The 23267-nt window shown below is 44.7% G+C and overlaps 1 protein-coding gene across 1 annotated transcript in view; it reads right to left on the bottom strand.

Annotated features, from left to right (window-relative positions):
• Positions 1-23267, bottom strand: part of MYT1 (myelin transcription factor 1) — a 76827-nt gene that overhangs the window by 42166 nt on the left and 11394 nt on the right. The window contains exons 5-12 of the mRNA XM_066624732.1: positions 19527-19750; positions 18860-19487; positions 17154-17288; positions 12787-12877; positions 9645-9758; positions 7500-7714; positions 4450-4574; positions 2252-2521 (exon numbers count right to left, since the gene is read on the bottom strand). Of these exons, the coding sequence (XP_066480829.1) occupies positions 2252-2521; positions 4450-4574; positions 7500-7714; positions 9645-9758; positions 12787-12877; positions 17154-17288; positions 18860-19487; positions 19527-19750 (1802 nt within the window). The remainder of the gene's footprint in view (positions 1-2251; positions 2522-4449; positions 4575-7499; positions 7715-9644; positions 9759-12786; positions 12878-17153; positions 17289-18859; positions 19488-19526; positions 19751-23267) is intronic.

Here is a 23267-nt window from a genome sequence, read left to right on the forward strand (position 1 = left end):
AAGTACAGTGAATTCTCTAAAGGGGTCCAGTGGTCATTGCCACATCTTCAGCCACACACTGCCAACAATTGCCAAGAGTGGAAGCATGTCATGAATGGTATGTGGATCTTAGCAGCACCTACAGCAGCATTTTGGTTGAGAGGATGACTTGCTCCCCAAGTGCCAGCTAAAGATTTAAGAAGAAGAAGACATGTCCAGCTGGTCCACAAGGCCACTGTCAGATACCAAGCAACTCAAACTAGGAGCTCTGCAGAGCTAGCACTGGCTGCCTGGCTCATGCACCATGAGAGCCACTAACTGGCAAGGAGAACACAGGCAATCCCATTGAGGAGACTCATGAAACATGAAACAGACTCATGAAACAGGCTTCCCTGGCCTGGGAAGTGAGAAGATACTGGAGAACCAAACTGTTGCTGCTGGCAAGCAGCAAAGTTATCAAACCTGCTGATTTCCTCAGTCTGGGCAAACTGATGAAGGGGGACACCATTTGGTTCTCCCTCTATATATGGGACTACAGATAGTTTTCAGCTTGTCACCTGTAGAGTGATTTTGCCCTGCCTACCTCCAAGATACCTGTCCAAGCACAAGTGCCTGATAAGCAAAATTAAAAATAAGTAGAAGATGTTGAAAAGTCAAAATTTTCTTCCCATGTATTGATGAGGCATCCTGCTTCCTCAAAGTTAGTTGGCTCCTCAGAGAGGCTGTAAAGGAAGCTTTGAGATCCCTTCCTCAAGTGTGTGCCAAGCTCTCTCTCTCTCTCTCTCTCTCTCTCTCTCTCTCTCTCTCTCTCTCTCATCTCCATGCAGGCATATAGTTTCTTTGGTCTGTACCATGGGACAAATGCAGCAGCTAACCTTAATTAGAAGCCTTTAATGCTTCCTTCCACATGGTTGGCTGCCAGGTAAGAAAATATGATGGACTGAAAAAAAAAGCAGCAAACCTGAATTGTGGTTTCCAATGCAACAACATTTAGGTATTGACGCTATAGTATTGCTCCTTGCCCTCAAACAGAATGTTTTATACCAAAACAATCTCTGACCAGTACCTGTTCAAACTTCTCCAAATGGGCAAAGAAGGAGAATCTACATTAGCTGTTGAAGTGCTATTATAAAGTATAACTTGAATCAACCTCTCTGAAGTTCAAAACTTCAAGTCCAATGAAACTGAATGGTAACAGATTTAAGACACAAAATAAGTAATTCTTCATACAACTAACTGGGAACCAGAGGATGTTGTGATGCTGCTAATATAAAATGGATTTAGAAGAGACATTAAGTAAATGATGATGACCCAATCCTATTTTTCTAGTATGGCAGTGGAACTCGAGTTCCACTGTCACAAATGGCACAGTGCTACTGCAAATGACACACAGCCATTGAACGCAAGGCAATAGCCAGTGGAAACAGCTGGCAGCTCCCTTTACGTGCCAGTGGCCCACCAGGCTACATCAATGCAGGTAAGGTGGCAGAGGGGGTCATAGGGCAGCGAGGTGGAGGTTCAGGGTGGAGAGGAGTGAGGGTGGGGAGGGGGGCTAGCTGAACAGGATGGATCTCGGCAGCAACAATGCATGTCAGATCCTATCCCCAACTTTCTAACCTGCCACATCTGCTTCCTTTCCTCAGACTTATGCCAGCTAAAAAGCTGGCATGTGTCCAAGGAGATGCTCCATTGTTGCGGCTGAACGCTGTGGTTTGGCGGGCGATAGGATTGGGTTGTAAATGAGCTCCGAACCAGCAACAGAGATATATTGATGAAGAAACAGCACTCATTAGCAGATCAGAATCTGTGCATAAGGCTGGATACAAGGCATCCAGCGTGACCTTATGCATACTACATATTACGTATTGGCATGCACATTTCCATCCACGCTGCAGTGACAATGTTTTCAAACTGCGCATACATGTGCACAACTCTGTAGGTGCAATCACTTTCAGGGAGTACTGAATAGCTTTGATTCTCAGACCCTAAGGACGCAACAGAGGGTAGATATCACCAACCTGAGCTGCTTGTTAATCTTTCTGGGCTATCAGGCTGGTCACTGTTGAAACAGAGGGACCGTTGCGTTGACCTGGTATGCGAGATGCATGCTTCCTTAATGTCTACTGTCTCGTAGAGTTTGGAGGAATACTGCCCCTACTTTCTCAGGATGCATCAACGATAACCCCGACACAGCTGTGCCATAGAGCAGGAGCTCTAGTTCTTTGAATCACAGTGTTGCACCAGTCACCCTCCTCCCCCCGTTACTACTTACCTCTTCTGGCTCTTCCTCCCGCTGTCGATTTGGTTTGGTGTAGTCAATGGGGCCATCCCATTCGTCTTGGCGGGATGTGTGGCTCGACTGGGGTGAGGTCATGGAGCTACTCGTGGCACTGGTGCTATTTTGGCGTTGGGATACATCTGGGGATTTGATGCTGGGGCTACTGCTGCAGCTGCTGCTGCTGGGGAAGGCATTCTCACGTTTGCGGTGCTTGTTCATGCTTAAGTCCAGAGTCCCGTTTTCATCCACCTCAATGTCCATGGACTGAAACAGGAAGCAACAGTCTTGACTATTCTTTTGTAATCACCTCCATGACTACTTTGGCTGAAGGCAATTTGTTCTTTTTAATCTCCCCGATTGTGCTACACTGAATAATTTGGGTTGACCTGCTGAGGGCTAGTATGTCTTGCTTTGTGGCTGGGGAATTGAACAGATGACCTTTTGGTCCCTTTCAACTTTATAATCTGGTCCAGATGCTCAGTTGACCTCATGTAATTGCCTGCAGGAGCACTTATGGTTGACAGGAAGCTCAGAAGCCAATGGGAACTGGGCTTGCAAAGAGCTGTTCTGATTGTGCAGATCATGGTCACTTCATGCCCCCTTTCAGAGGCACCAGTTCACATAAATGGCACCCCCATGCAGGGCATGAGGGGACCATGATTTGCACAATCTGAGGAGCCCTTTGAAAATGCATGTTATAGTAGCTGAGTACATAGGCGGCACACGGAGGAGTTAGTTCATACAGTTAGTGCCTCCCTGTGCCACAAGTCAACAGTGGCCCTACAGAGTCTTCCAGAGCCCCTCTGTGGCATGAGCCAACAGTGCCATGAGAAGGCCCTACAGAATCTTGCAAGGGAACACCAAACGTCTGAAGCAAAGTTGAAAAACGAGGAATCCTGTTCTTGAAAAGATTTGTCATCTTGTAAACATCTGAACACATTAATATTCTAATCCTCTACAAAAGTTTCATAATAGCCTAATTCTGTAATGGCTGATCTGGTTTACATACAATGTCTTTGGCTCTTAAAATCAAGGAAATATTACAAATATTTGACGCCCTCTAATAATCACCAGCTCCCCCTTGGGTTAACAGAACTAGGTAAGTAAACCCCCATTCTGTTACCAGCAGCAGCGTGATCTTGGGGGTCATATTACTGCCATTGTCCCACCCCTGCAAAGACTTACTGCAATCCCAAAGTCCAAGCAGGGCTTTGGGAACTGCTGCTATAGAGAGTTATAGAAAGACTGAATGTGAAGTCTGTATGGATAAGGGGGCAGAACCCTTTCCCCTCTCCCCTCTCATGCTTTTCTCACTGAAACTACTTCTTTCTAGCTTTTTGTCTCCCATTGATATGAAGTCTGCATTCATATACACACATACCTGGAAGTCAGCTTTTTTTAGCATAGTGTGACTTACTCCTGAATAAGCATGTATAGGATTGCACAATGTATAGGATTGCACAAGGACATCTGCAAGAGGGATCTGAAGGCCTTAGGAGTGGACCTCAACAAGTGGGAAACCCTGGCCTCTGAGCGGCCTGCTTGGAGACAGGCTGTGCAGCATGGGCTTTCCCAGTTTGAAGAGACACTCGGCCAACAGTCTGAGGCTAAGAGGCAAAGAAGGAAGGCCCATAGCCAGGGAGACAGACCAGGGACAGACTGCACTTGCTCCCAGTGTGGAAGGGATTGTCACTCCCGAACTGGCCTTTTCAGCCACACTAGATGCTGTTCCAGAACCACCTTTCAGAGCGCGATACCATAGTCTTTCAAGACTGAAGGTTGCCAACAGGATTGCACTGTCAATCTTGTCATGGAGCAACACTGGAGAAAAATGGTTGGGGATGAGTGACTGGGGATGGGGAAAGGCTGATGAAAGAAGGGCTCAGCTTCCCTGTACTTTTACCCATGCTGTGCTTGAAAACTGCCCCTACTTCCCATGTTATAGAGAATTGGCAGCAACCTGACTGACATACAATCTGCGCCCCTCATATCTAGTTTGGACCCACACACATAATAACAGTCAAAAAGGTAGACAGAAGCAGAAAGGGCTATATTTTCACAGACGTATTCCCATGGTTAGTCTCACAATTCCTCTTGGAACTCATGCATGTAATGCCTAGAAGAAACTCTTCTGGCTGGTCACTCTTCTTCTACTGAGACAATGAACACTTGGCAGCCCATCTTACCTTCACCTTGCTAGGCAGATCTTGCTGCTTGGTGCTGAGATTCTCGGGCATTTCCCAGCAGCGGGTGGAGAGGTTCAAGATGGCTGTGGCAGCCATATGTGCAGCCTCGGCATCATGGGAGTAGTCGAAGCCTGTGGATGAAGACGAAGTGCTCTTCAGGTAACTGCTGGAGGGACTGTGGCCGGGGGAAGAGGCCTTTGGAAAAGGTTTGGCTGTAAAAAGGGAGTAACACAGGGTGTGATGTAGGATGGTTGTGAAAGCACTGCTTGCAAGTAAATCAGTCCAGACCTGGGAGCATCATCTCAGATCTCAGTCTACAGCAGGGTGTGGATGGGAGATTCAGCAAAGTCCAAACACCCACTCAAGGTTAAATGGCAAAAATTAGTATCATTTAGGAGCATTAATTTTTCCAGTATTATCAACACAGCATAAACTTGCAATCTCTTCGAACAAAGGGATTTGACACTTTGGCAAGCATACCTGATACACCCATGTATATTAATTGTACTTAACAACAGTCACTCCACCGATAACAATGGAGAATGAACCAAAGATATAGGTGGCCTACATGAGTGCTCTGGTAACAACAGGCTAGATTACTGCAGTTATACACTGAGCCACCTTTGAAGATTGTTGGGAAACGGCAGGTCGCCCAAAACAGAGTTGTCAGGATGTTAATTGGGATTTATTGGACTGTACATATCTCACCAGTGCATAAAAGATATGTATGGACTGTTATATTTCTGGGCACAATTCAAAGTGTTGGCTTGACAGTTTGAAAGCTCCAAACGTCTTAGGACCTGAATATCTGAAGGTCCATCAGATCTCATATGAACCCGCTTGTTTTGAGGTAGTCCTCTGAGGCTCAGCTCCAGGTGCCCTTTTTTTCCTGAGGTGAGGCAGGTGAAAACCACAGACATGGCCTTTTCCATGGTGATACCCATCCATGGACTTCCTTCTCCAGAATCATTTGTTTAGCACCAGCTCTCATTTTGATATCAAATCAGTGCATTCTTTTTTCACGCAGGCATTTGACATGTTAAACTTTTGTCTTGATTGATTGATTTAGTAGAAAATGTATACCCTGCCTTTCCAGTTCCATAATGGAAGCCATCAAGGTTCCTTACAGAGTTAAAAAAATATTAAACAATAAGAAAAAAAAATAACAAAAATAAAAATTCAGCGACAAAAACATAAGAAGCAGCAAACACCCAAAAAGGAACAACAATGTTAAACAATAAATTAAATTAAATTAAATTAATCAATTTTTAAAAATTAAATAAAATTAACCCATTTTTGTACAGCCCACAGGTGTACACATTTGGTTCCTGTTGCATATATGCAACATTGGGCAGAAATGACTTAAAATATTATTGAAACAGTTGGGCTTCAGTTGATGGTCGACATTGAAGGAAATTAACAAACTAACAGGGAGTTCCACATTCCAAGGGTTTCTACAGAGAAGACCCATTCCAGCATTCCCTACCAACTGAATCCCAGAAGGTGACAGGACACTTCGGAGGGGCTCATCACACGACCTTTGTGAATAGAAAGTTTCATATGGTGAGTCTCTTAGGTACTGTAACTTGATCCTAACGCCATTAGGGTTGTAAAGGTGATAACCAACACTTTGATCTGGGCCTGGAAAGGGAGCAGTGTTTATAAAATTCTATGTGTTTATCTACAAATTCTGGCATGCCACTAGAATAGGTATGTGTGAACCAATGAAAATAATGGGCAAAGGAGCTAGGCTGTAGGGCAGTGTGAGAAATTTATGAGCGGCTTTTACTGAGGCAGGTGGGCTTTTTGCCTTTTGGTCTGACTGACACACACAAATCTCTCTGTAAAAGCCAGTTTCCAGCATTCTGTCACAATCTTGTTTGAACAAGAAACAGAACCCAGGATGGGGCTATACGGATGGAAGCCATCTTGATTCCCAAAGGGGGAGCGACACACATATAGAGCCATGAGCAGGGAGAAATCCCTTGCAAACTTGCACTTGAAACCCGGGGGCGGGGGCAGGGGGTAAGGGAGAAATTTGGAATTGAAAGGATTAAACACGCTTTTCCCCCTGTTATCAGTTCTTGCCATTTTTGGAATCGGCACCCCAAATTCATATCAAACTACCATAAAGTTTGGGAAAAACTTTTCTGACCCTCAATTTTGTAGGCCTGTGTAATTAATTGTTAGCTTTTAGAAAGACTTAGATAAATTCAAGGAGGACCAAGACTAGCTCACTGACAGGTCAGTTAAAGTAGCTGCTTCAGGTAGCAGGCTAGTTGTATACACCAGGAAGGGGTGTCCCTTTTTCTCCACATACCTGTTGAAAGTCTCCACCTTCCATTTGGCTACCTGCTCATCTGGCCTAGGTGGCCTAGCATGACCCCAGCTGCCACTGTTGCTACTTCTCCTTCTGGTTCTCCTACTTCAAAAACTAGAGCCTGGGAGATTCTCTCAGCCAGCACCCTGCTCTCCTCCATACGTTCCTTCTCTTTCAATCATCAGATTCTGCCTTTTTAAAATCAGCGGGTGGGAAGAGGAGGAGGAGGAGGAGAACTGGTAGCAGCAGCAGCAGCAGCAGGTACAGGTAAGGGATATACATACATGTGAGGACAGTGTCTCACTGAGCAGCTAAGGGTACAGCAACTTTGACCTGCTTCAGGTTCAGCTTGGGATGATCCTGTGAAGGATCCATCACAACTACTCTTATGCCAACAGGAGACTCATGGCAGCAGATCTAGCAGTCCACTGCTGAAAGTCGCCGTGCAAAGGTGCAAACATCACATCACCATCTCATTCTGCTGCTGGCAGAAAGAGCCAGAGGCTCCTCCACGCATGTGCCAGAACTGCCCAGACACTCTGCCAGTGCAGGTAAGGTGGTCAAGGGATTGGTTCGGGATGGAGGGTGGACAGAAAAAGGGGGCAGTTTGAGAATAAGAGGGGTTGGATCTTTGGTCTGATTCTGTGGGTCAAGCCTTGCGCAGCAACAATGACAAACCACCACAACAAGCCCTCCAGGGTATTCCAAACCATGTCCATTAACAGCCCCAACTTACATTTAAAGGCTTTAGGTGAGGTTTCGCTAGTCTGAATCTTTGGGGCAAGCATGCGTTTGCCAAAAACCTGAGCATCAAAACTTGCATAATCGAAGGTGACCTTGGAGTACTTCTCCAGCTCCTTGGCCAAGTTGGCCCTTGGGGTGGTAGGAACCATGTTGGGCCTGTAGCTCCCGTATTGAGGAACCTCCAGTTGCTTCACAAAACACATAGGCCTGAGGAGGAGGAAAACAGTTAAGATGGACATTTCACAACATGTTTCATTTGAGATGAATGTCTTATTTTGCAAACTTTTTTTTTTGGGGGGGTAGAATTTCCTCTGGGAAGGCACACTGAATTTTGAACAGCACAATCCTATGCATGTCTACTCAGAAGTAAGTCCCATTGTGTTCCATAGGGAAAGTGTGTATAGGATTGCAGCTTTAAAAGATGAACATATGAGTTATTGCTTTTGAATAATTTTGTTAGAAGTGAAACAGTCTCTGGAGAAGAAAAGTGAAAGATATTGCAGATAAAATTTATTTGAATTTATGATCATACTTGTCTTTTTTTGAATTAGAAATCAACAGTTTGGGTGCAAAGAGTGTGGAACAGTTACAATGAAATCTACACATGCAGTAAGATTTAGAGTTGGAAGAGAAATTATACATGTGTTTTGGGGAAAATTTAAATGATTTTTAAATGTCCGAAACACACTGTTAAAATGTAATTATGAGTATTTCATAATTCTGAAATGATCAGGTGGTTTACAATTCCTGGCAATGCCTTTCTAATCCCATAGTGCATGTAACCTAAATCTTTGTTCCCCTAGCCAGCAGAAAGCTTTTGCTTTGTCAATTCTAATTTACATCAGTGAGCTTGAATACTCTAGATTTATAATTCCAGAATGGCAAAGGTTGGCCATTCATGTGTGAATGTAGTGGAGGCAGATTTCTAGCTTAGCAGATGCGATCTGCAGTCAACTAACAATGGCCATATCTATGAAGCTGGCTTATCACAGTGGAACAGACCACCATTCCACCTACCCTGACTAGCAACAGTCCTCTAGGGTTTCAGACAGGGCAATTTCCCAGCCTTACCTGACTTGCCACTACTGCCAGAGGCTGAAACTAAAACTTTTTTCATTAAGTCAATATAACAGCTGCAATTCTCCAGCAGTTTGCCTTGCAGTGTAATCTGTAGGGAGGCTGGACACAGAAACGCTTTGGCCTGTTGTCTCGGCATTAATTGATGTTACAGAAGCCACTCATTGTTCCCCATGAAGGGGTCGATCCAAGGGGAGACCATGACTGTAACCCCCTCCCCCCAAACTGTTGTGCCAGCAGGGAAGAGCACCTGCTGGGATGGGGAACAGCCCAAGCACACTTGAGAGCCCAGGTCTACTCACCTGGAAGTGGCAGAATGGGAGCCCAGATCTACCTAGCAAGTAGATCTGGGCTCCAAGTCTAGGCAGGAGCCAAAGTCTATCAGCCCAGCAACCCTCGGCCATGGAAGCCAGTTTAACTGGGAGCTCAGGTTCTACCCACCTGGAAGACGTGATTCCAGAGGGTCGTTGGAATGGGAGCCCAAGTCTACCCGGCAGGTAGATCTAGGCTCCAAGTCCAGGCAAGAGCCCAGGTCTACGCGCCCAGCAAACATTGGCCATGCAGGCCAAAGTTCTGTTGGGAGCCCAGGTCTACCCGCCTGGTTGACCTGGCTCTGGAGTTAAGGTAGTGCTCATGCCCCAAACACAAACACTGGATCAGCCCCTGCCTGCATGTCCTTCTTAGGAACATCAGTTTCATTTCTACCCTGTGAAGAAGCATTTAACAGTAAGAAAAATATCAGCAGAAAAACAAACAAAAGATATGCCGAACGTTCTTACAGAAAATGGCCTAGCTGTTCTTCTCAGAGATTATCAGGGACGGTGTATGCTGTTCGCTGGAAATTTTACAAACAACCGAAAGTACACACACACACACGGCTGCGTTCCTATCTTGTCCTGAGTAACAAACTGTGTGTGTAGAACTAATTGATGCAATAGAACAGTAGATTCAGTGTAACTAGCTACTGACTGAAGCCTAACTGAAGACTTTGGCACGTCCAATATACATGACAGGGGTGGGGTGGGTGGTAAGTAGAATCTGTTTGTCAGCTCTCTGATACCTGAGAATCCGATCAGAATTGGAGCTATTCTTTGTAGGGTCACCAGTTAGAGGCTGCTGTTTCTCATGAGATTTGGCTAGTTTTTCAGCAGCTGCGATGGGGCACCCAGATAAGCTGTTGGAAGGAAGGAACAGCACAACAAAATGAGAGTGGAAGAAAGCAAGCAAGGGAGAAAAGTTAAGTAGATACAGCCGAGGGCCACATGCATTGCCTTGTTATAATCCTATTAATAAGAAAGCCTGTATTATTGCAAGGTCCGTTTCTCCCATTCTGTAGATGGTAGAGTGAGTGTAGTTTGCCAAAGGTCACCTTAGATCTATTCACATGTTTCATTCAACATGTATGAAAAATGAGTACAGAGTTCACAGTTGTAGATCTGAATGCATGTGTAGTTCTTCATGTGTTATATTCAGCACTACCTGTAATCTGTACACTATGTTTTTGAGGGGTCCAGTTCCTGTATTGGCTTAGAACAGGGGTGCCCAAACCCCAGCCCTGGGGCCACTTATGGCCCTTGAGCACTCCCAATCAGGCCACTGGGGAGCCCCCAGTCTCCAGTTGGCCTCTGGCCCTCCAGAGACTTGCTGGAGCCCACGCTGACTTGATGCAACTGCTCTCAGTGTGACGGCTGACCTGTCGTGTGAGCTGTGGGACGAGGGCTCCCTCCACTGCTTGCTGTTTCACATCTGTGATGCAGCAGTGGCAGCGAAGGAAAGGCTGGCCTTGCCTTGTGCAAGGTCTTTTATAGGCCTGGAGCTATTGAAAGACCTTCTTTCATTCATTCAAGTTCAATCTCTAATCATTTATGTAAATTTATTCAAATTTGAAATGTAAATTAATTCTTTTTTCCCCAATACACTGTCAGATGGATGATGTGGCCTTCCTGTCAAAAAGTTTGGACACCCCTGGCTTAGAATATGAATGCATATTTCAGATGGAAATATGTACGTCTGTGCAGATGTCTGTAAATGTTTACAGTGGAACACTGAATAGCCCTCTAGTAACTTCATGGTATTTAGACCTGCGACTCCTGATTTGTAGCTCAGTCTCTAGCTACTACACCAAACCAACACTCTTTCAACACTGTGGCTTAGAATATGAATGCATATTTCACATGGAAATATGTACGTCTGTGCAGAAGTCTGTAAATATTTGCAGTGGAACACTGAATAGCCCTCTAGTAACTTCATGGTATTTAGACCTGGGACTCCTGATTTGTAGCTCAGTCTCTAGCTACTACACCAAACCGACTCTCTTTGAACACAGTGGAATGAAAGTAGGAATTTTATAAGTGCCATAGTCCAGGATTTAAGTTAGGGCCCAATCCTATCCAACTTTCCAGCACCTGTGCAGTCACAATGCAGCCCCAAGGTTGCAGAACAAATGTTCCCATCCCTTGAGGAAGCATCTGTGACTGCCTTTCCACCACAGGATGCAGTGCACACCCCATTGGCACGGCTGCACCAGTGCTGGAAAATTGGATAGGATTGGGCCCTGAGTTACTAGGTTTGGGCCAAATACTAGGTTTGGCAAGCAATAGAATCTCCCAGGACCCAGTACAAAAGTGGTCAGTTATTAGAATACCAGGTTACAACCCAGCGATTAAAAAACATTTTTATTTTCCCCGTCACACTGGGAGTTTCTTGCTATGACTCATTTCCTCTGCCCCGCATGGTGTGGGGGTACAAGAGAATTTCTATTTGCTTTAGCCAGGGGAACTAGAGGATAAACAACAAAACCTAGAAGAAACTAGACACCCAAATTACAGTTGTAAAGATCCTCCAGGCTGCAACCTGGAAAACATACAGCACCATCTTAACCTACTCTGGATCAGGCAGGCCGGCAGGCCTCCGCTGCATCCAAGGCAGGATTGGGGCTGAAAGTGGCTCAGCCCAGGGCAAGGGAAATCGCTTCCCCTTACCCCGGTAAAGTCACAGCAGCCCCAATGGGGTTACTCAAATCTGCACAAATAGAGGTAGAGGTAGCACAAATCTGAGCAGCCTGGGATTGCCCTGGGCAGCTCGGGAACAGGGTTAGGGTCCAGTATAACTGCTGGATCCTGGTCCTGCCTCCTGCTCCCGACCCACCTGCCTGCCCCCAGGAACGCCTACCACCTGCACTCCCTCACCCCGTAACGCCCCCTCCCGCCTCCTCCCCATCCTGCCCCCCCAATCCTCGCATTGGCCAAGCTCGGCCAACGCAACTTACCCATTCCCTGGAGCCCAAATCAGCGTGGGAAGCCTGGTGCACTTCATGCACCGTCCTAGCTCCCCACAAGTAGCACAAAAGTGCTTTATGGCACTTTTGCGACACTCCTGTGCTGGTGCAAGGGATTTGCGCAGGCCCAAGGGTGTGTTAGGATTGCGCCCATAGTCAGGTATGTGAGGCATGCAGAAAATTAGGCTGCTTATGGCCCAACCTTATATTTCTTTTGTGCCAGCAAACCGTCTCAAGGGACTTGTTCACATCAGCCCATATATCACCAGTCTCAGTTCTTGATATCATTGTGGCAGGAACCAGCTTCAGTACGAGTGGAGAAGCTGTTGTGATTGTTGTGGTGTCCCTTTGCCTGCCATATTTAAACTTTATTACACAAGGGGGCTTGGGCAACACTAGGATGGGGAGGAAGGATGTGGGGCATTTGTGAAACCAATGGGGTTGCAAAAGGCAGCACAACTCTTGCCCTCCTCACTGGCAGCTGCGGAGATTTAATTTCCCTCTCTGTCACTTGCTAGCTGGTGTTTAAAGTCCAATTGTTCTTCTCAGTTAATTGAGCGAATGGATCTAATTTTCCTTTCAGCTTCTAGTCTAAGCCTACAAGGAACCATTTGCCAGATCAATTTCTTTTGGTTTCCACACTCAGAATGAACAACAAATTAAGCAACAGTATTTATCATGTTTATGGCTCTACCTTTGTAGGTTTATAGTAGGCTCAGCCTTAAATTGAATACATTGGCCTAAACAGTCTTTTAGCAAAACATCCACAGACTAAACCTTTAGTCCAATAATTTATCTAGCTGAGTTTACCTGTGTAACAGAGACTGAATTTTTAACCCCCCCCCCCCCCGAAAAAGCCATTTGAACAGTTTCTACATGGGTTTTTAGGAAAAGTGAGCTATGAAAAGAAAGTGAAAACACCTACCTTCGGTGTGTGTTGCGGTTGCTGTTCACATGCCCCTGTCCAGTGCATCCAGGCGTCGGGCATTTTAATACATTCTCGTGCATGGCCAGGACTTTATAGAAAAGAGGGGAAGGAGAAGGATACAAAGGAGGATGGTAGAAAAAACATGATCATGATTTAAAAAACAAAACATATGAGGACAGATGTATCATCAAGTCTCAGCACAATGTGTTTCTTTGAAATCAACAGATCTGTTGGATCCCTTGGAATCCACCCTGGGCAGAAAGAATTTTTTCATCATTCTTGGATCCTTCTGGACCTGATAAACTTCCAGTCCAATTGACTGGGAGTCAGATATGAGTGTCCTGAGCTGGTATATTGCACAGGTTAAAAATACGAGCTGTCATACCGGAAACCCCTGGTTCAAATTTTGTTTTGGCCTTCCATGGGTGATTGTCCCTATGAGAGCAGTGGTTCCCAAACTTTTCAGCTCTGGGGCCCACTTTTCAAAACAGCCCTCCATCCGGACCCACCTAGCTTTACGAGGCTAAAAAAAATGCAAGCCTCAAGCCTCTGTTTTTATCCTTTTTACAGTGGTGGTGGTGGTGGTGGGGACTGCCTTCTGGAGCATTTGTTGAGCTCCATGCTCATTGAATTGGGGCCACCATTCTGATGGCTTTGTATTCCCCTTCACCTGGCCTTTGATAAGAGCCAAGGCACATTAATCTACTCTCAAGTAAACATGCACATGTGGGCTCAGTTTCACTTTCCGTAGGGCTCAATATATTTTCCTTGTCAGCTATCAGCTTGTCAGTTTCACAACCCACCAAAAACCAGGTCGCGACCCACTGGTGGGTCCCAACCCACAATTTGGGAAACAATGCTCTAGGGGCAATGGTGAATGGCCATGAAGGACCTGTACTGCTGAAACTCAGCCAATTCAGACATGAGCATGATCTAGCTAGGAAGCTGCCCGAGAAGCAGATGTAAGCTGTACCGATCCCCTTGTACGACGAGTGAGATAGAAATGTTAAATCATAAAAAAAAACACTTTCATATGTATTTTTATTTGCTACTTCATTACAATTCTCCCTATCTCCTTCAGGTACTTTAAAATGACTGGAATTGTATTTGCTTTTATCCATAGTCTGATTTTTTAGCAAATGATTTTAATCTTCAGGATTACTGCCTCCTGTGGTGATGACCTTAAAAGCAAAGAAAATAATTTGTTTTTCGGTTCCTTGGAAAACACATGGCTTGCTTTTTCGTTCTAATTTTTTTTAAATGCATGCAGAAGAGAAAATAACTGATATTCTCTTGTCTCATTTTTTTAACACGTTTGCGACCTTTGAAATAACTGATAAGGCAGTGTCCTCAGTTCCCTGTGATGCTGTTAAAGAAACTATTTTGGAGTGTTTCAATAAATATTTTCTCTTTGAGAAAAAAGTATGTGAAACTTTTTGTGTCTCTTTATACTTTTTAATACTTAAAAACAGAAAAAAGAATTGACTATCAAATCAAATTCCTTTGTATTTTCACACATTCCACTGCTGACTTGTAAAAATATGTTGATGGAGTGGAAACCTCTCTCTTTTGCTTTTTAACAGGGTAATTCTTATTAGAAAATCATTTCATGGAAATTGGTACAAAAGGAGTGACCAATTCAACCTAGCAAGACTGAATTCTTCCTAAATCCTTCTTGTGTTTTCAATTGCAGTCCAATTTTCTTTAAAACAATAATGATGAAATTAATTGAAGACTACATCAAAACTGCTTATGAAACTAGGAGCAATGTTCAGCTGAAGTTAAGCACTCTGAAATCCCATTGATTTCAGAGGGAAAATTAAGCACATACCCAACTGCCCCGTTTGAATCAATGGGATTTCAAAGTGCTTAACTTCAGTAGTATCGTATATTACATAACCCAGTCTATTTTTAAGGACTATGAAGAGTTTTCTAATAAGGAGTTCTGTACAAATTTGGGATAGTGTGATGGAGTGCTTAAGGTCACTTTGCACTTTCAGGAGCAAACTTTCGAAATGGATGTTTTCCATTTGATGTAATTGAGAACTGTGATGTGGAAACCAGGTGACCGCCTCATCCTGGACAAAGCTTATTCAGTAAAGGTAGCAAAGTCTTGGGGTAGCTCAGTTAAAGTCAATAAAGGTAGCAAAGTCTTGGGGTAGTCAAGATCAGTTGCATAGCTAGAGGGGGTGCAAACTGCTAAGTTTTGTAGAGAACTTCACCGCAGTGTGCAAGTGGCCCCTCCCTCTCCCTTTCGGAGCCATTCCAGATGGTGGGAGCAAAACTCTCCCTTTAAAACTAAGTGCTTTGCATCCTCTCTAGCTACGCCACTGGCTAGGATCCATCCTAAGAACACTTACAAGATGCTAGAAGGTGTGCGTGTGCCCTTTTATTTTCCAAATTGTAAAATCCTCCAAGCAGAATCGCTCTTCCTCCTTTGGTAAGATCCATCCCTTGTCCATTAAGATTTGTTCATTTCAATGGGCCTTTGATTATTTTTAGCTGTTTTGTCTTGACTCATTTTGTCTAGTGATCTTGCTGTTGAAGTTTTTAATTGTTTTAATATGATTTTCTTTGATCATTCTAAGCTGCCTTGGACACAATGCTGGAAAAGTGGAGCATAAATATTTTAATAAATGAAAATACTATGTAGTTTAAATGAGACCAGCTCTGTAGTCAGGTATTAGAAATCTGACAGGTCAGATATGGGCCAAGTAAGCCCTCCTGCCCTGACCAACCCCTAAACTTCTGTACTGGTTGCTGTGATAGCACCCAATGTACCAAGCTCCCCCCCCCCCCCGGTGCAGGACTTTGCCAAGGGCCCCCAGCAAATCTGGTGCTGGTGCCACATGTAGCTAATTTTGATTATAGGATAGGTTGATTTAAATCAAGGTAATTTAAAGAATGATTTATATCACTAGGAAAAAGACTGAGATAAATAATTGACTTAAAATCAGTTTTCCCAGTTTAAATTTCATGTACTTCCAAATCAAGTACACATACTAACTGGTTAGTATAACCATTAAAATAAATGAATTTGTAAACTAAATAAAGTCTAAACAACTTACAGCGCAATCCTAATCTTGTGCTAAACATCCCTGCTCCATCTGCTGGGCACTACTGGGTACTGCATCCATTTGATGACAACTTCTCTTGCTGCTTTTCAGACAACCTCAGGTATTTTCCTTCAGCCTGCTTGTACTTTTACAACCACATTTATTTCCCACATTGTTTAATTTCCTTTTCTTTTGGACTTTTAATAAACTAGTTGCATGTTGACCCTTAGTCTGCCTAGTTCATGTTCATAGGAAATTCAGCGTATTGTCATGTCTCTTCACCCTGCAGACACTACCATGGGTTTGATTTTTAATAAGAACCCTGGGGTTTAGCGCTCTCTTGGGTGTTTTTTTTTCCCCAGGCAGCCCTTTCCTGCCTGGTCTCTGTAGCCTGGTAGCAGATACAAATGACCAAGGCTTTTTTTCTGTTCGGCTGCAGTTCCAGAAATGAAAAGCAAGGAGCAGGAAGGGGTATAAATGCACTAACCATTGGGCCCTCTTCCCCTTGGGCAGCTTACCTTCTGTCAGGACTCACTTCTCTACCCCTTTCTCTGACAGTCCCATTAAACATAATAGGACTTACTTCTGAGTAGACATACACAGAATTGCAGTTCTAATGTATCATTAGCAAAGAATGACTTCAATTTTTTAAGGTTTCTGCTTAAAATATTGTTGATGTACATCTAGAAATGAAATGTATGAAGGGCCTTTTTTCCCAAGCCTTTACTGCTTCTTCACATTCCATTTTTCCTGAGCACATGACATACTGAGATGGACCATTGGCCAGTCTAGTTCACTACTGTGTATTTTGAATAGTTGTGACACTCAGGGTCACTTGCAGAAGCTCCTTTCCCAGCACTGCTGTCTGAGATCCTTTCACTTGGATCAGAGCCTGGGAATTGTGATATGTAAAGCATGGATTTCTGCATGTGTCATGCATGCTTAGTTACTATCAGAATGCTTTTTTTCCCTTCTCCCACTCTCACCTTTGTCAGGCTGCACCTGGAACACCCCCGGCCCTGGTTCGTATGCACCAGAGCTGCTGGATCTGATCAAGTATGTTAATCCATACATCACTAATTCAAACAAGCAGTAGTGACAGTAGCCAGTGAAGTAGCTAGAGGGGGTGCAAAGCACTAAGTTTTGCAGGGAGCCTCACCGCAGAGTGCAAATGGCCCCTCCCCCTCCCCTTGGAGCCATTCCAGCCAGGGGGAGCAAAACGGAGGTGTGCACTCTAGCTGCGCCACTGACAGTGGTAACATCAATCAAACCAGTTCTGTGGCATAAATAGCTTTATTTCACACTCACTCTCAGGAGGGATCCTGTCTTTGTGCGGACAGCCAGACAAACTGCGATGGTGAGGATAGAGCCCTGTGACATGGCCCGTGCCATCACAGCCAGGAGTTGGGCATTTGATCTCGCGCTTTTCAGGTCTTGAGGGATCTAGGAAATGCATGGGGAAGGTGAAACAGGATGAACATTGTCAAAAGGTGCAAAACTTCTATGAAAATTCTAACTAGGTTAATCAAGATTCTTTTTTGCTTTCTGTGAAGTTCTGTGAAGTTCTGTGGGTCCTCTAAGGAAGAACTTTTGAGTTAGTTTTGAATTTTGCTTTAAGCAAAATTTCAGTGTCACTTCAACTAATGGCTACAAAGGTATCTAGAGAGGAAGAGGATATGGGTATAGTATTAAAAGAATATGGCCTGCGCACGGTGATGGTACAGCATGGCATTGGGAGACTACTCCCTGTCTTATAATTCTTCTAGTATTGTGATATTCTGTGGCTTGGCATAAGCTGCAGCTGCTCAAGCAGCCCTTTGTACTGCTGAATGCAGTTCAATTTCAATAACAACAAAATGACTATAGGAACTGCCTTGATGGATCAGGCCAAATGATTCTCTAAGAGTGGCCGGCCAGATGTCCTTGCAAAGAAATGTTCTATCTCCAGGTGTTCTCCTCGAGCACCTGCTTATCAGAACCAACCCGAGAGAGGGTGAGATGGGCAGAGCCCTGCTCCATCAGATCATAAACTCTGTATTGGGCTGAAAAGTCTGACATGGAGTCACTCAAGTCTGTGCCAGAAAAATAGCTGGTGCAGACTTGAGAAGCCCCATTACAGGGCTTGGGACTTTCCCCGGGGGAAGGGAACAAAAGCTGGAGATTCCCAGAGGTTTCCCGACACCTGCTGGATACAGCGGTACCCGCTTTGGTGCCACTGCTCCAGCGGGTGCTGGGAAGCTTAGGATTGGGCTGCCCTTCCATGTTTATTAAACTGTATGAAGAAATGCTTCCTTTCTGTTTGCCCTGAACCTGCACATGTCCGATCTCATCTGATCTTGGAAGCTAAGCAGGGTCAGGCCTGGTTAGTACTTGGATGGGAGACCGCCTGGGAATACCGGGTGCTGTAGGCTTATACCATAGTCTTTCGAGACTGAAGGTTGCCAACCTATTCCCAAATTATTTTGTGGAGGAAGGAAGAAAAGTATATTCAGCAGGTTTCATGCATTAAAAATTGGTCACTGTGTTTAACAAAGTAGCGTAAGTTCAACCCAATTGCAATCTGATGTCTTTGCTGGTGGGGTGTGAGCGTAAAAAGAATGCTAGATGCAGGGAGGTGGCAGCAAGATGCAAGTATCTTGTGGTCTTGTCTGTGCTCCCTGAGGGGACAATGTGGGGTGCTGTGAGATACAGGGGTGAGGTGGGGTGCTGAGAGATTCAGGAAGCTGGACTAGATGGGCCCTGGACCTGATCCAGCAGGGCTCTTCTTATGTTCTTATGTGTGTAGAATGGCCTGCTAGCATGGTTTAATTCTTTGGTATTTACTGTAGTCATGATTCAGGCCAGAATGACCCTGCACAAGCCATTGTAACTGAAAGCAGTGGGCTGGAAAGATAGATGCCCTCTGAAGGGGGTTGAACCCAGATGCTACAGATCAATCAGGTTTGGGCTCCAAGGCGCAAGCAAACTACATTTCTTTGCCACTGGGAGGGAGAAAGATGATACGGTGTCCTCACCTTTGCTGTAGTAGCTCTTTCTGATGGAGTCCAGGGCTTTGTTTTGCTTCTCCGCCACCTGCAAATGTTTGGCATGCTCCCCTGTCAGCTGGCTTGGTTCCCTCACGACCTTCACTTGCTCAGCTTTCAGCGCAATGGCCTGTTCCAAGAGGCCCAGGTTCCCCCGAGTCATCATGTCATACATCTCAGACTCATCAGTCACAGTAGATTTCTGGGAGTGGGAATCATCGTCCTTATCGTCGTCTGATCTCACCTCCACAATCACAGAATACTCAGGCTTGGGGCTGACCATCTCTCCTTCACAGTGGGTTTTGGGGGAGTCCTGAGATGCCCGCGGAGCTTCTTCACAGATCACTTCAGTTGCTGCCTCCTCCTCCTCTTCTTCCTCGTCTTCCTCCTCATATTCGTCTTCTTCTTCTTCCTCCTCCTCCTCTTCTTCATTATCCTCATCTTCCTCCTCCTCTTCTTCCTCTTTTTGCAGTTTGCAGGATTCCTCACAGCTGACCTCCTCATCTCGGTGTTCCAGGCACAAGTCACTGCTGCGCTCACTGGTGACCTCAATGACTTCCTCTGCATCCTCCGTCTGGATGATGATCTCTTTTTCACATTCCTCCTCAACTGCCTCCTCCTCCTCCTCTTCCTCCTCCTCTTCCTCCTCCTCCTCTGCTGCTCCTTCATGCACCAAGTGCATGACATTCCCACTGGCTTTAGAGACTTGTCCTTCACTTTTGGTCACCTGCCCCTTGGCTGCCAGAGTTCCTTCTGCTATTTGGCCTAGATTTAAAAGAGAGTTGGCAATTATTTCTTGATAGCTGTTGTAGCTGGCCTTGAGCAGACCAGGTGCAATACTTCCCATACTTTGCCCATAAAGTGGGGTTTGGGGGCTTTGCCCTGTAAAGGGGAAAGAAAGGGAGAGGGAGGAAAAATGACATAAGAGTGTAAATAGCCCATTTTGAATGTTTAATTGAAACCCAAATCTTGCTGTTTCCTGATGTGACGAGACTCACTGCATTCAGCAACGCCAGGTAAGCAGCCAGTTTCCTCACTTAAAACTGCTTCCTCTGATGAGATGAATGTCAGCTTCTGACCAAATGTAATGAGCTATGTACTTGCGCAATTGGTTTTGCACCTCTCTAGATCAATATTTTGGTGTAGAAAACATCACTCAGAAGGCATGCATTGTTTCCTATGTTTTACCTGGGAGAGCAATGCGTTTGAGGTCCCAGAGCAACTGTCTTTGGCTATACCAGTAACTCTTTATTCTCAGTGGCCCAGAGCTTTTGGGGAATTGGTATCCTCTGCAGTTAATGGAAAGCTGCCTTGAGGGCCCTCAAGCAGTGTGGAAAGGCGGGGTATAAATCTCTTAAATAAAATAAATAAATAAAGGTTTCAACTGAAACCAACTGATTTGGACAAAAAGCGTGCCTACCCCAGGCACAGTCTGGACAGGGGTGCAAAATGGACTTCAAAAGTCTTACAATACGCTTATTATTTTTAAAGAATTATCAGCGTATGGTAATGGACTTTTGATGTCCATTTTGCACCCCTGCCAGATTGTGCCTGGTATAGACACCCTTTTTGTTATGTTAAATTATGCAATGTGTACTTTTCAGTATGAAATAGTTGTCCTTGTTCTGAAAGTGGTAGATAAATAGTAGTCAGATATCAGTTTGCTCTCCGGCTTAGGCTGCAATCATATACACACCTGGGAGTAAGTCCCATTGAATTCAAGTAGACATGTATAGGATTGTGCTCTTAGTAAGGACAGCAGGCACAGCAGAATGGATATAGTTCCAGCTTCTCACTGGCCCCATGTCTGCCGCCAAACACAGTACAGCACATACAGCCATGAAATACTGGGAGAAGGGAAAACCAGAGGCATGATTCTCCTTGGTTTTACCTGTCATGTTACAAAAGGGTCCGTCTAGGTGCAGCATCTAGTGGGGAAAAAAGCCTGTTCCACATGTAGAAATGACTAGTTACAGAAATGAACTGTATTGCTGCACACGTGCCGGCCACTCAGCTTTGTCAGTGTGAATTCAGTTTCAAGTATACTTTCTTCTAGGTTTGTACGCTGTTCTTTAGTATGCCCCTTGGCTATCTGGTTCATGCAAGGAACTGCCTGCTACTCAAATGTAGTTCCTACATTTGGGCTATGCTCAGAATTCTCTAGCAAACTCCATATAAAAAAAAGAGTGGATCACTTCCCACCATGTTATCCAATGCATTGCTGCCCCCTGTTTCTCATAAAGGTACAATGAAATTAAATCTCCCCAGTAGCATAGCTAGAGGGGGCGCAAGGCACTAAGTTTTGCACCACACCTCATTGCGGTGTGCAAGCGGCCGCTCCACCCGTTGGAGCGATTCCAGGCCGCTACAGCAAAATGGAGGAGATGCCTCCCATGTCATCCTCAACCTCTCTTGCTATGTGCATAACACAGGACAGAAAGTAAATGACTCTGAATGTGATATTACTTTGAACAACAGTTTGCTTCTTAAAGCAAGGATGTTCAGCTTCTCTGTTCTTATGAAACATTTGCTGCTCTCCAACCACTAGACTGAAAACATATTTTGACACATGATCCAAACCCATCACACATGGTCAGACTCTGTAAAGAAGTTTCTTCACTTAGCGGTAAGGGTGTCACAGGTGTGGAGGGCTGGTAGAAGGCTAGTGCCACGGGGGAGAGAGGGCATTCGTGAAAGATTCTTTTAAGAGTATCTTAAAATTTTAAGGGACTTTAAAATTTCAGGCAGCTGGTCAAAACTTTTTAAAAATGCACTCGGATATTTAAGTTTTTCTTTTGTAATTGTTAAGTACCATTCCTCTCCTCCCCAGTTTTTCTACTAAGGGATTTTGCGTCACTGTTTTAAAGTGTAGCTGTTATCTTGCTTTGCTCTGTTGTATATTTGTAATTGATTTGCTATTTTTATTTATATTTCTCATAGTTTTTGAACGTATTTTTGTTAAATCTTTTTAAAAATTATTTATTACTTACTCCCCCCTCCCCCAGTTGTCTGATAATGATACATACAGTAGAGTTGGTACAGATCTTTTGTTCTTCCAAGATGCACATGGTTTTGTAGCGACACAATTCCACTTATATGAAATACTGAAGGTAACAGTTGACTACCCCTATGGAAGGGCCATTGGGGACCACCTAAAGGTGGTTCCCTCAGGACTTACATGTTCTGTGGGCTGCCTGTTGGCCATCCTTTTCTGGGAATATCACTGGGGATGCTTTAGGCCATAGAAATTGGCATGGCATTGTATCGGAAGTCAAAAAAGCTTCAGGAGACCATATAGCAAAACGCATTTCACCCAAGCTTTTTTAGGAGAAGGGTTAAAAATGGCGGGGATGGATTGCATATCAAGTAAATTAGGAAGATCCCACTGTTCATTCATGCCCACAGGCACAGTCAGAGCAAGTGTCAGGGTGTGCCAGAGCCCCAGGTAGGCCCAGTTTCTGAGGCCTTTGTATGGATGGTCTGGTTGGTCTGTGGAACTCCTTGCCACAGGATGTGGTGATGGCATCTGGCCTAGATGCCTTTAAAAGGGGATTGGACAAGTTTCTGCAGGAAAAATTTATTACAGGTTACAAGGCCATGATGTGTATGTGCAACCTCCTGATTTTAGAAATGGGTTATGTCAGAATGCCAGATGCAAGGGAGGGCACCAGGATGCAGGTCTCTTGTTATCAGGCGTGCTCCCTGGGGCATTTGGTGGGCCGCTGTGAGATACAGGAAGCTGGACTAGATGGGCCTATGGCCTGATCCGGTGGGGCTGTTCTTATGTTCTTATGTATGCACAGACCCCTATCTGCTCCCATCCTGTCCCCACCAGCATAACAGGTACCGGGCTTGGTGATGGCACTGAGCATCCCACTCTTGTTTGTTCCCAGGTGGCAGTCTCCCTGCTTGGGAGCACTGGTCCCGAGACTAATTGGAATTGCTCGCAGAGGTCCTTTGCTGAGTGCTCCCAGAGGCAACCCCATTAGACAGCTGTCACACAAGCCACAGCAGCCTACAGTCATTTTTAAATTTTTTTTAAAACTAGAGTTGTGTGGTGGCTGTAGATTTTTGTATATCTATGTGCAACTCACAGTGGTACAAAATACTACTGTAGTTATCACGGCACTCTAGATTTTCAATACAGACTCTAGTGACTCATTCAGCAATTATTCAAAGGGATGGATAGAGGTGTTTGTAACCACATTCATGTTCCTTTTCCTTCCCAAAGCCAGTGTTTTTTTTAAATAATCAAGAGTTTTTCAAAATCAAAAGGTTTTTGATTTTCTGAAGCAAGATACGAAAATGCTTTTAAACTAAAGTCAAACATTTCCATGGCACGTATAATGCAGTCATACTCAGGACGATCCTGTCTCCAATTAAATACAGCTGCTTTCTT

The sequence above is a fragment of the Tiliqua scincoides genome, chromosome 4, assembly GCF_035046505.1.
Source record: "Tiliqua scincoides isolate rTilSci1 chromosome 4, rTilSci1.hap2, whole genome shotgun sequence".
Lineage (NCBI taxonomy): Eukaryota > Metazoa > Chordata > Lepidosauria > Squamata > Scincidae > Tiliqua > Tiliqua scincoides.